This window comes from Alosa alosa, chromosome 10, assembly GCF_017589495.1.
Source record: "Alosa alosa isolate M-15738 ecotype Scorff River chromosome 10, AALO_Geno_1.1, whole genome shotgun sequence".
Lineage (NCBI taxonomy): Eukaryota > Metazoa > Chordata > Actinopteri > Clupeiformes > Clupeidae > Alosa > Alosa alosa.
Window position 1 is genome coordinate 7,710,406 of NC_063198.1, and position 13,352 is coordinate 7,723,757.

The window sequence follows — 13,352 nt, forward strand, 5'->3', positions numbered from 1 at the left end:
GTAACTTTGTTAACTTATCCAGCAAACTATTAAAAATTCCCGACTGTAACAAAACACTGCAACTCTCGCTTGCCCTCGAACTAGTCCATCTTCCTGTTTCCGCTTTGTCGCACTCGTCTGAAAAAAAATGAGTGGTGCGCTACCTCGCACTACCTGGCTAAAATCTTGGCGCGCCAGCAAGAACTACGTCGTTTTGACGTCACGTTGTCGCGCTACTGGTCGGGTGCGTCGAGTATGTTGAACGCTTAAGGTGCCTTGCTCAAGGGCACTACAGTCGTGCCTACTGGTCGGGGTTCGAACCAGCAACCCTCCGGTTACAAGTCCGAAGCGCTAACCAGTAGGCCACGGCTGCCCCACAAATATCAGGGGAGAGCACGAACGCAGTCCCCCACTACCAGAAATTGTGCAGTCGAGATTCCCACATTTGAGGAATTCGCAGGGATCAGCACAACCGGATGTGCAATGGCCGAGCCTCGCCCTGGGCAAACAACCTTCTTGTTCATTGTATCACCCCTGCCAGGTAAGTAAGTATACTGTTTCTTCATAATTACTGAAATAATTGCACAAAGTGGTGTCTTGTATCCTATTCATGTTGCACAGCACTTGGAATGAATTATGGGCCCTTTTGCATAGCGATCTAAATGCATACTCTGAAGCGTGATGTAATGAACATACAGGAAGTGTCTTCACTATCACTATTTAACAGCCGGAAAAATCATCTCCGCGCCAGTTCAAAAGGGTTGTTCTTAATGTTTCTTAATTAATTATGGGTGTGTTTTTGGTGTAACATCCATTAAACCAATGAGAGTGACATCTGTCATTCCCTTTAACAGCAAGGAGCGAAAAATCAATTTAATCATATTTTGATGAGGAGTGAGCGCATCTGCTGTGTCTTTCACTTTAGACCTGGTTTTTATCAGCCAATGGCGTTATCATTTTTAGTGGTGTTAAAATAGAAATTTGTGATCAAGCCCCTGACCACACTAATTTCACGCCTGTGTATGCACAAGGTTCATTTTACAACTCGTCCACTTGGCAGAATAAGAATCATTGCGTTGGGTGTAAGCTAACAAGACTTGTGTTGTGCCTGGTGCCACTATGCGCAGAGATAGGCCCTTTGAGTCTATAACAGGCACAAACACAGTCTAAAATCTGCCCCCATAGCATTGCTCAGACATATTACAAAGATTGCCTTTAACAGACAATCACAAAGCAATACAAGATCACATGACGCGACACACATACACATAACCCATGGTTCAGAATTGATTAAAATTTTAGCTGAAAGACTTTCCCAGATTCAAAAATGTCTAACACTCTATGGAGATTCTTGAAGTAGTCCCATACTGTGCGCATCACACATGTTTCCTTTCAGGACCAAAATGTCCAACCACAGGGCTCAATAGTCCCCTTTGTGGAGTATAACCTAAATAGTTATCACAGGGGTTCCCAAACTTTTCCACGACAAGGCCCCCCAAATACCACTAGGTTCTGACCAAGGACCCCCTTGATGTGTTATTAAACCCATCGACAATACTACGGCAAATGTAAAAATACATTAAGCTAATCCTAATAATCCTAACTTCGCGATGGAGCATACAGTGTGTAAAAATTGCATTTGGGGCTTTCTGCTATATGAGAGCTATCACTATTACACAGTCATTATCATGGAAAATATAATGTTCAGATATGTGACAAATTATTATAATGGCATTAAATAACAACCCTCATAGTAATAGGTATATTTTAAATTTTTCAAATGTTGCTTTTATTTTTCCTTCCAACTTGCTGAGGCCCCCCGGGCACCCCCTCACGGCCCCCACTTTGAAAACCACTGAGTTATCACTCAGAGGGTCCTATCGTGCACCCAGCGCAAGGTGGCGCAAAGTGAGATGCAAGGCTTATTCTTATACACTCAAGTGAGAGATTTTTTGCCATGCACTCCACTTTTATTTATTACCAGGGGTGTGGCAATAAGCGACATATAAGGTCTGGCGCATGATCCAAAAATTGCTATCTTACACACTCTAAAAATCATTAAGCCAGTGACCAAGAAAAACCTGGTCTCTTCCTTTTGCATTGCATTCGATAATCAACTTGTACAGACTATCCCACAAGATGGAGATGACCGAAGACTTGTCTTGTAAGTCTTGTAAAACAGTCTTTTTACATAAACCGGGGCTCGAAAACGAAATTATTTTTCAAACGTTCCGTTCCGAACGGTTCAGGTAGGCCTATGTTTAACGTTTTCGTTCTTGCATGCGTTCCGCCACCAACATATCGGTCCTGAACCGGTTCGGAACGCAAAATATCGTTCGTTCTTAAAGTTCGCAGTGTTTGGCGGACCCTATCAAGTCTATTTTTGTGAACTTTACCTTAGAATAGACGTACTCATTATTTCCCTTGATTTAGCCTATACCGTAGCTATGCCCAAAAAAATAATAAATCACAGGCGGCATCCAAAAACATTCAGATGGGCTATCCATCCCATAGCCTACAGACTTACTGTAAGCCCCTAACCTATGCCTATAAATAATTTCTTATCAAAAATATTTCTGGATACGTGCTAAACTCCCCTTACCTGGTTTTATCCATATGGATTTCTTCAAAGGTTTGTGCTATAATTTCCAACCTGTCTGTTGCTGACAAGGCCTATCTCAAATTTCCCAAATTTAACTCTTCTACATAGAATAGGCTATAATTGTAAAACATTTCAAAATCCGACTTTAAAACGACAAGGCGTGGACAGGTAAAATAGGCTATTACGCATAGGCTACAAACAATTTCCAAATAAGTTTCAGTAGCCTACGCCACTGAGCTGGCCTAAGAGAAGTGGCGGAGACGGATAGGTAGGCCTAGTTGGCTACATAGCTGACTTGTTAGCTCACATTAACAGTGTAGATGCGGCTTGTTTTTACACAACCGAAATAGTCTCCCTGACATAGGATATGCTTTTGTGAAATTTTATAAAATATATAGAGAACGAAAAAAACGTTATTAACCGGTTTTGTGGATTTCAGAATAACGTTTTCTGTTCCGAACAGTTGAAGACCATTTTGTTTTCGTTTCCGTTCTGCTCCTCGTAAAATTCCATTAAAATTCGTTCGCTGGTTTCGCTTTTGTTTTCGTTCCTTGAACCCGGTTCGAACCCTGACATAAACTCCTGATACACTTATTATGACCGCTAGCTTGAAGCGGCGGTCATATAGGGGATCAAATTTTTTTTTTCTCCGTCCATCTACTTCCTGAATTTTTGGTCAACGATACCGGGACACCGAACCACCGGGGCACATGAAATTTGGTGGGTATGGAGCCCCACTAGACTTTTACGGAAAAATTTCGTTTCGTCCCCGGGGGCCACCACCCCCCAACCCCCCCCCCCCCCCCCCCCCCCCCCCCCCCGTGCAGTTTTTCCTAAATAACTACCTGAACCGTGGCACTGAGGATGAAGAATCTTTTATGGTATGTTGGTCTCAAGGGCCCACGGCATCAACCTGGCCCATAATCACTCATTTGTGATTTTAAACCGTAAAAAAAATGAAAATGCAATATTATACTGCTTTAATCGCCCCTATCTTCAGTTAAGATGTTCAGAACTGCACCAAATTTTATGTGTATGATTGACCTGGCATTCTCTGGGGGTATATTCGTAGAATTTCATCCATGGGGGGGTCTAAAAAAAATTAGGTTATGTGTACATTTAGTGACTGTACACTCATTGGCCTGTAGATGGCGGTGCACACATATACACATGCACACACACACAGGCACCCACATACTATCGGTATTAGAACGGCCGATACATAATTACAAATTCAGTAGGATTAAAAGAAAGCCAAAACAAATATTCCTGGACAAAAACAATGGACGCTTCCTACAAGGACCTGTAGTTTACCGCAGAGAATGTCTAATAAGGATAGGACGATGTTCACATGAAATGTAATTCCCATTTCTTCTTGAAGCCGAAATAAATCTGAGGATGTTTATCGGACATGCTTGGTTTTTTACTGCAGGTAATGCGTTAATCTTATAATATCAATAAGGACCTAGGTAATGTTACCGTTAGCGTTGGTTGAGTGATGGAGGCCAATTTGATTGATTGCATTTGTAGAAAACTATAAATGCGGTTATACCAAAGCAAATTGATAGCAGCACTGTAATTGTATCTTTCGACTGTCATTTGTTGCACGCTACAAAAATCATTCTGTGCAATGGAAGATTTACCAACGTTACACGGGTCTGATACAGTTTTGCCTATAGGCTACATGCGTGGGAGACTGAGGCGCCCTGTTTATTTTGTTTTAAAGGGCACCAGGCAAGCCTAATGCTTTTTTCTCTACTTAAACTCCCCGCCATTTCGGTCTGAAGCTCTTTTCCTTTTTCTTTGCATCTTCCGTCAAAAGGGTTTTCGCTGCTTCTTCGCGGCTCTGCCATTATACACGCGTTGCAACAATCGCTAGCTGCCGTTAGCCTCTGTGCTGTGGATGCAGGATGGAAACTGAAACTGCTTGATTAGCCGGCACGATACACTGAACTTGCAAGCGGGATATTCTTCCTACAGGCAGTAGGGCTGGTGAGAGAGTCTTCATTCGCCCTGTAATGAGTCATTTAACCATATACCGACTTCACGAAGATGAGTAATTAACACGAATACGTTGCCTGGTGTCCCTTTGGCGCGTGCAGGGTGTGAGAGGGAATCGATGTGCTTTGATTCCAGCTTGGTAGTAGTCTGTGAAATTAAAAAGCACGTGTGTGTGAAGTATCCAAACAATGACACCTTCATTTCATTATGGCTGCTTTAGCAACACACCTTAAGCTACTGTGTAGTGGGTCCCATTTAGAAGTGGCTACTTCATTCGCGCTTTCCTTTGACTCATGCTGCGTGAATTTTATTACAACTTTTCGCCCACGATATGGCAGTTTAAGTCCGCTTGATACTGTGGGTAAGGTGAAGCCATTGGTTTCAAAGGAGATTTTATTTGTGTCGCCAGCATAGCCTATTGACAATTTATGTTGTAAATAGGCCTACCTTATAAGCCTACCTGTAGCTTAGGGAAGCTAACAGCTTTCTATTAGGATCTAGTTCATCATTTAGAATAGCCATAGCGTGGATATCTCAATCGGAAAATTAAACAATATCGGGTGCCTTATGGACTAGGCTGGGTGAACCCAGCCTGATCTGCCCGCTATTTATTTTTTGATTTCTTAAAAGATTGAGTTTGGTCTGGTGAAAGCCAGACTAGCCATGGACCTCAGTTACACAATGCAAGGGAACATGAATCAGCCTATATTTGCACGAACAATAACGGACAACAGCTCTTCAACTTTGGCCCGTTAAAATGTGTATGAACAGTCTAGCGACGCATTTCATCAAGGCCCATTTGGACATGTCAGTTATTTGCACCACTGGTTAGATGTAAAACAGCATTTCGTTTCAGACTACTGTTACTTAATTTGTGCATTAACAATGACGTTTCAGACTACTGTTACTTAATTTGTGCATTGACAATAAAGTATCACATGAACTAAAGATGACTAAAATCTTATGTAGAAGAAGAAACATTCACAAAAAATCCATCCATCCAAAATTGACCTTTGTTTTTGATAGCTGTTGAAAACGGCATGGAACTGACAGAGATGTTTTTTGTTTATAAATAAATAAATAAATAACATTATGCTGATACCTTTTGCTTTTCCCAAATACAATGTAGCCTACAGGTGTAAGTGACCTTTCATCAATCCAGTTGCAATGGATGAACTGTGATGAACTGCCCTACTTGTGATTGTTTAGAGATTTTAAAGGTTTTATAACAATGCTACATCTTCTTTGGCTATTCTACAATCTATTCACCTTTTCAGCACCAGTAGGCTACTTTCTGTGCAGCCAAGACACACACACTCAGGCATGCCAAACAAGCATAGGCCTACACAAAAGTTTCAAGAGTGGGGGATGGAGTAAAATATGGAGACAAATTGAAGTGTGATTTCTTTTCGCGGAACGGATGTACAGGACTGAGCGGCGGCCATATTTTGTATCGCTATGCGGTACATCTAGTTAAGTTCTTGATGCTTTGTTTTATGTGTTGGGACTCTATTCATACTACTGCAGAAGTATGGTGCTATACTGAGAGTTATTAAAAAATGGCGGTTTGGATACGTTTAGCGATTGGCCCTTAGTACTTGCACTGTTAGCCACTTGGGCTGTAAGCGCTCAAGCCGGTCAAACACGGTACTCCTTTGATCAATGTAATCTAGCTCTCGAGGGGGTGTTCGTGAAAAAGACCTGGGTTCAAATTACTCCGGAATTACACTTTATGAAATGATATATTGCTTTAAATTGTACTTTATCTATTAAATTTTAAATTATGCTTGAATTTGGTTTAAATCTATTAAACCAAATTCAGACCACAAAGTTATAACAAATCTGACGAGTTAGTGCAATTGCACAATTTCATGTTGCTCTGGACAAGACTACTTTCCAGAAGACCTTTTGTTATGTTATTTCAGCTAAAATCATATCTTCAACGTTGTTGACGATCTTTTAGGACAACCTTGATAATTAAGCAAGGATGTTATTTTTACAACTTTATTTGCATTACCTGAAAGACTATACAAAAGATGCTCTAAGAATTAAACACACTTATGATGTCATATTCTCAATATCTAGATTTTCCCAGGACACTGTGCAGAGAATAGTCATGCCCAGTCCACATTAGTTAACTGTCTGCAGCCAATCACAAGGCACTCACTGAAACACGGGATCTATATTAATCTATCCGACAGAAGCTTTGCTCTGATGTACGATAGGCCCTACCAGGTAAACCTATTTCATAAGTCTTCAGATAATATGTACTGTATTTACACATTTTGTTCATATGATATCCTGTTTTTTTTATCTTATTTATGAAATGATGTTGTTCATTTGCAGGACCACTGGAGAGGCACAGGTGATGAATCTCACCAACAGAGATGCTTTTCAGGAGGCTTTGGTGAAAAATGTTATAATTGTTGTGCTGGGTATTGCTATCAACTGCACCAATGGGATCATAGTTCTGACTTTCTTCAAGAACTCTGTGTTTCACAGTGACTCAAGATACATTCTGTACATGAATCTTGTGGTGAATGATATGATTCTGATTTTTCTTTCTGTGACACTGTATGTTTTAAGTTATGCCAACCCATTTTTTAAAGCTTCCACATGTTGTAGTGTGCTTATAATTGGTTCAACCACACACATGAACACACCAATTATCCTGGCTGGTATGGCTATTGAGCGCTATATCGCCATTTGCAAACCCCTTCATCATGCTCAGATGTGCACAGTACGCAGGACCTATTTCATCATTGGCCTTACGTGGGGAGTTGGCTTCATGCCTGCGCTAGCTGATGTTATCATTGTCCTTGCCACACAGCCTATAAGCTTTTTTTCAACAGTAATCTTTTGTTTTCCTCTCAGTCTATACAACACCCGATACCATGAAGAGAAAGTGAAGGTGGTCCAAGGCCTGTATATATCCTTCGTGTGGCTGACACTGATCTATACGTACGTTAGGATATTTCTAACAGCCAAAGCAGCTAAAGGAGATGCTGCCTCAGCCAAAAAGGCACTTAACACCATTTCATTACACGGCATCCAGTTGCTTCTGTGTATGTTGTCCTACGTCACTCCTTTTCTTGATCTTGTTTTGATCACATATTTCCCCATCTATCGCTCAAAAATAACCTTCCTGGGCTACCTGATCACAAACATTATCCCAAGGCTGCTCAGTCCTCTGATTTATAGTATTAGAGATCAGAAATTTGCCAAACACATGTCACAGTACTTTTCCTGCAAAATTATAATATGCAAGGGCAAACAGAAGAGGAGGAACCTCAAACATTTTAGCAAGAAGGTATGTTCATTTAATAATTAAATTTAGATTGAATTGAACAATGAAACAATGTATATTTTGTTCAGTCTGTTCCTAGAGGGTTTCCAGTTGAAACTTTAAAAACCAGTGCAGATAGCAGATACTAAGTATCAAATATGAGGCCTAAACTTGAAAATGTTATTTTTGTGCTTATATATTGCATTTGGGATGTTGCTGGGATATATTTCAAAGTGTAAAGTGTGACTAAAGAGGCTTTATTATGAATGTGTGTGGGGAAACAGCATGTCTCTGATATGGATTCATTGTAACATTATACATTTCCCATATTGATAGGATTGGAACATAAAGAAGCTGTATGTATTTTTGTCATTTTTTTTTTTTTTTTTGTGGTCTTTCTCATGTTGTTGGTACAGTGACCCTATCATTTAGTAGAGTTTTACTAGTTACATATGTTCGATATTGATATAATAGTGATGTAAGTTGATTATGATCATACAATATTAATATGATTATTATACTTAAATGTTGACATTATAATAATAATAATTACTATTATTATTATTATTACAGTCTCTGATCATAGAGGAGTACAGAATGTTACCAAGCAGAATTATGAATCAGCTTAACGGTTGATGCCACTGTTTTTGCTGCATGCTGCATGAAAGCATGAAACTTGACACAGTTACACTACTACCCCAGTGATCAAAAATGAAAATGGACCCCAACACATTGTGCCCCCTAGTGGCCGCCATCTTGAATTCAAATATGTCCGCCATTCTTAATAGAATTGTTGATAAAACTTAAAAAATAAACAAGATGAAAAAAAAGTATTTTAAGTTCTATCACTTAATTTTCAGGCTCAAGGAAGCTATTGACATGATTTCCAAATATACCTAATGTTGGCCATTTTGAAATCCAATATGGCAGATAACAAATTTGAAAATATTGACCATCTCGATTGTTATTCATGATAGAAATATAGTTCAAAAACCATTTCAAAGTTTGACAAGTAATTTTATCACATGACGACCTCAAAAATATCAAAGGCATCAAGTATAATCTTTAACCCTTACAAGCCCGACCGTTCTAATTTCGTTAAAATTTTAACGATGACCAATCATCTAATATCTAAGCTGTCCAATGACTGATTTTATTTCTGAAATCTTCCCCGTAATGCTGACAACATAAGCTTCAATTTGATATGATTGGTTAAGGGGTTTATGGCGCGAAATGTTTTGGATACTGGAAGATGAGTCGTGAAAAAAACTTTTCACTTCAGTCGTACATTTTAACATGGACCGCTAGATGCCACCTGCACTTCGTTGGAGTTTACCTCGACTGAAAACCACACAGCTGGATAAACTGAGGTAATATATATTTTACATCGTTTCTAGTTATGGTTAATCTTAATTTGTAGTCATAAAATCATGTTATTTGATAGTAATATGCTTTCTCATCAGCGTCAACATTATGGCATAGCGTCGTCATGTAACTTAGCTAGCTGCATTACTCTGAACTGCTTGCAGTATTCTCGTTTGCTTTTTTATATCAGTTATTTTCATTTGACAATTTCATTTAAAAACCTGTTAGTATATAACCTGTAAGTAAGTTTGTTTTCTAGTACCAATTTGCTTGTTAGGTAAGCATTATATTGGCAAGTCAGTATAGCATACCAAAGCTGAATAAATCAATGGGCGCCGCGTTTCTAAGTTGCGTTCTCTTACATGAAATAAGTTGAGCGATATTTTTACTCCTCTCAATATGTAGTTGTAGAAAACAAGATGTGAAATCACGGATTCTGTCAGAAATGTAGTGCTAATTAACGTATTGCCTCTCATCGGGTTGTTACCTCGCTAGGCAGTTTGTAGTGAACTGTTTTACCTTGCTTCTAAATGTCAAACATCAGACGTGCTTGTCTCAACATTTTCTAAGATGGCATGACTTGATATTCTACTCTTCTCAATATGTAGCTTTATAGAAAACATGATGTGAAATCACATATTATGTCAGAAATGTCATTATTGCATTTAAGCAGTTAGTTACTAGGTGAAATGTAATCTGTCTTTATCTTAATGCCAGCCAGGCAATCAGATTTAGGGTAGCTAAACCCATGTGTAATAAAATGACTTTTCATACTTCTAAATATTTTTGAGTTACTCAAAATGCTTCAATAGTTTAGGCTACCTCTTCTTGTGTATGTATGTGCACACATCTGTAGTTTTGTGATTTTTTTATTTTTTTAATTAATAAATATATTACATTTGTATGATTTTACTGTTGTTTCAGATGGAGGATGACAAGACCTACACAGACCTCCTTGCAGGCCTGAAGAGGTGGCTGACTGCTGATGAGCTTGCGCTCACAATGTTGAAGACCATGTGAGGATGGAGGAAGAAGGTATAGATTTAGGTGGCGGCGAGGGTGGTGTAGACTGCCACCAAAAACACTGTGAAATAGACTTGTTATGTTGATTTTTATGTTGTTGTCCCAGGCATATGTGGTTTTACCAACCGGAACGGGTGAGAGGTTGTGCTTAGTAGGCCGTTGTATGCAAACCCACAGTGCAGGGGCATGGGACGAAGAGACCCCAGAAGAGTTTCACAGTTTTCTGGGATTGATCATTGACATGGGACTTCACTTCCCTCCCTAATATCCATTGCTACTGGGGAACCAAGTCTCTGAAGGGATCAGGGAGCGTTGACCAAATGAGAAATACATATTGTGTACACTTTTTCTCCATTGACATTGCTGTTTCAGTAGTTTCTTATTATTTCAAGTTCGGCAATGCAGAATCTGGTGTTGAACCTAGGTTTGGTAGCTACAGCCAGAAAGATTTTGGCGAAAATCTATCACAACAGCTGGCAGGCATTTCCGTCAAAATTTCAGCCTCGCCTTCAGCTGCTCCAACTACTACTGTCATCTTTTCATCAAGTACATATTCCTGTACAGCAGGAGCCAAAGAAAAATGGTTGGCTTTGTTATAAAAACAATACATAATAACACTAAAGTAGCTTGTATGGCCTGGAGTTTACCGGTAGGTGACTGCTTTTTTGGTAAACAAAATTGCTGTCAGATTTGGCATTCTACAGAAGGGGATGCTTTTTAGTTATGAGTCATAGGTCCCTCTGTGTTTAACCTTCAGGTTCCCCACCCCACCTTTCCCTATCCTCCTCTGTGTGTGTGTGTGAGTTTGTGTTTTTATATGTGTGTATGTGTTTATTCTCAACAGGCTTGTTCTATGTAATCCACTTTCAAATGTTTAGACACATTGATTTTTGAGTGATGTTGAAGTTGATTGTATTCCTAGCTTTTCATAAATAATACATTTTATAGATGTATATCATTTTCATATTACACTAATTTATATAAGGAAGTTGTATCTGTTGAATCAAATGTATTCTATGTCTCTTCAGAATTGATCTTCAATAAATATACAGTATACTTACTTCCTGTATTACTGGTAAGGTACATGTTTTTCTTTTATATATCATTATTGTTGACTGTAGCATTTGCTTATATACAAATAAATGGTTTATTCTTATGGACCAAATACATCTAAACCATTGTGTCTGACTTCATTATTAGTTTTTATGCATACTTTTATGTTTTTGGTGAGAAAGAGAATGCGAATTCTGTCAACATTCTAAATCCCGTTTCCTGCATTTTTATACACTTATCACTTAATTTATCATAACTTTTGAAAGGTTAATGGTATTCCAATTCAGTCTTTTTTGTTAAATAGCCCACAACTTGCTGAACATGTCATACACTCTATATTTTTCCCTATCTCGTATAGAAATATGATGAAAATTCATTTTTATGCGAATGAAATTCAATTTTAACGAATTTCGGTATACATTTGGAGAGGATTTTCAAAGACTGTTCATTACTATATCAACATTACCATATGTATTTCACATCATTTGATAGAACTGACCCTTCTGATTACAATGGTATGTATATCCCATTGATGGTATGTATTATACTCAAGAAATAAGGTTTTTTGTGTAAGGAGGTCATCCAGCACCAAAAATGGAATGTTCGGCACGGGCACGAAAGGGTTAAGATTCCAATATGACCACAATGTGTAAGAGAATATTCTATATTTTTGTTAATGGAGGTAACTACCTAATCATCAATAAATTCTTATTCTACCTTCTTCTCTTTCTGAGCAAACCTTAACTCTTACTTTACACTGCTAAAAAAAATTAAAGGAACACTTTGAAAACACATCAGATTGCAATAGGAAAAAAACATCATACTGGATATCTTTTCTGAAATGGACTGGGTAATGTGTTAGGAACAAAAGGATGCCACTTAGTTTTTCGGGAATGAAAATGATGTACAGAAGACTGAATTCAAAGACACCCGAAAATCAAAGTAAAAAAAAATGATAGGGCAAGTTGGTCCATTTAGCCTAAATTTCATTGCAGCAACTGATAATGGTACTCAGTAGTTCGTATGGCCCCGACATGCTTAATGATGTCGGGGGCATGCTCCTAATGAGACGGTGGATGGTGTCCTGGGGGATCTGCTCCCAGATGTGGACATGGCCATTACTGAGCTCCTTGACAGTCTGTGGTGCAACCTGGCGGTCTTGGATGGACCAAAACATAATGTCCCAGAGGTGTTCAATTGGATTTAAGTCAGGGAAGTGTGGGAGGACAGTCAATAGTATCAATGCCTTCATCCTCCAGGAACTGCCTGCACACTCTCGCTACATGTGTCCAGCCGTTGTTGTGCACCAGGAGGAACCCAGGGCACTGCATGAATTTTTCGTCAGTATGTGGCACTGTAGATTGTCGTGGAAGTTCAGGTTAATGGCTGTTCACGGCAGTTTGCAGGAAACGCCGATTGTCAGAAATTGACGTGGGCCTTTCTTGGCAGTCGTCCCCCCATGACCCCCCTCCTCCTAATTCTAGGGGAGGCTTTAACATATACAAATGCAAATCAGGGTAGCAGGGGGAGTGTATGCATGCTGGCATGACTGTGGCCGGGCCCACTACACCAATATAGGGTCAGACAATATGGGTCTGAAGTTTTTTATCCTGATACCTAAGAGCAGTGAGGGTGCCGTTATCTTGCCTGTAGAGGTCTGTGCGTCCTTCCAAGAATATGCCTCCCCAGATCATCACTGGCCCACCACCAAACCAGTCATGCTGAATGATGTAGGCAGCATCACGTTTTCCACGACATCTTTAGACCCTTACACATCTGTCACATGTGCTCAGGGTGAACTTGCTCTCATCTGTGACAAGCACAGGGCGCCAGTGGCGAACCTGCCAATTTTGTTTTACTAATTTCAAGTCACAGGACACAATCATCTATCCTCTGCTGAGTCTCTGTCTCTTTGTCTCTGGTCAGACAAAATGCACGCATGAAGCATGTGACGACATCAGCTATCACTGGTTCACACACCTCAAGCACTAGAGTCTTGAGTTCTTTCACTCATCAACACTGCCCTCTTGTGGTCCATCACGA

The 13,352-nt window shown here is 39.5% G+C and overlaps 1 protein-coding gene and 1 non-coding gene across 3 annotated transcripts; one reads left to right on the top strand and one right to left on the bottom strand.

Annotated features, from left to right (window-relative positions):
* Nucleotides 1-363: 363 nt before the first annotated feature.
* On the bottom strand, nucleotides 364-528 carry LOC125302716. The gene has a single exon (XR_007194953.1). It is a non-coding gene; the product is annotated as a U1 spliceosomal RNA (small nuclear RNA).
* Nucleotides 466-8,025, top strand: LOC125302403 (odorant receptor 131-2-like). Of its 2 annotated transcripts, XM_048255556.1 has the most exons (3): nucleotides 466-520; nucleotides 6,668-6,817; nucleotides 6,929-8,025. In XM_048255556.1, the coding sequence occupies exon 3, from the start codon at nucleotides 6,951-6,953 to the stop codon at nucleotides 7,911-7,913; it is 963 nt and encodes a 320-aa protein (XP_048111513.1). In that variant the 5' UTR covers nucleotides 466-520; nucleotides 6,668-6,817; nucleotides 6,929-6,950; the 3' UTR covers nucleotides 7,914-8,025. The 2 variants fall into 2 exon arrangements, with proteins under 2 accessions (XP_048111513.1, XP_048111512.1); XM_048255555.1 differs by lacking the exon at nucleotides 466-520 and having other exon boundaries at nucleotides 6,547-6,817.
* Nucleotides 8,026-13,352: the final 5,327 nt, after the last annotated feature.

Coding starts and splice junctions, on each gene's coding strand:
- LOC125302403 (XM_048255556.1), top strand. CDS start 6,951: ATGAATCTCACCAACAGAGATGCTTTTCAGGAGGCTTTGGTGAAAAAT.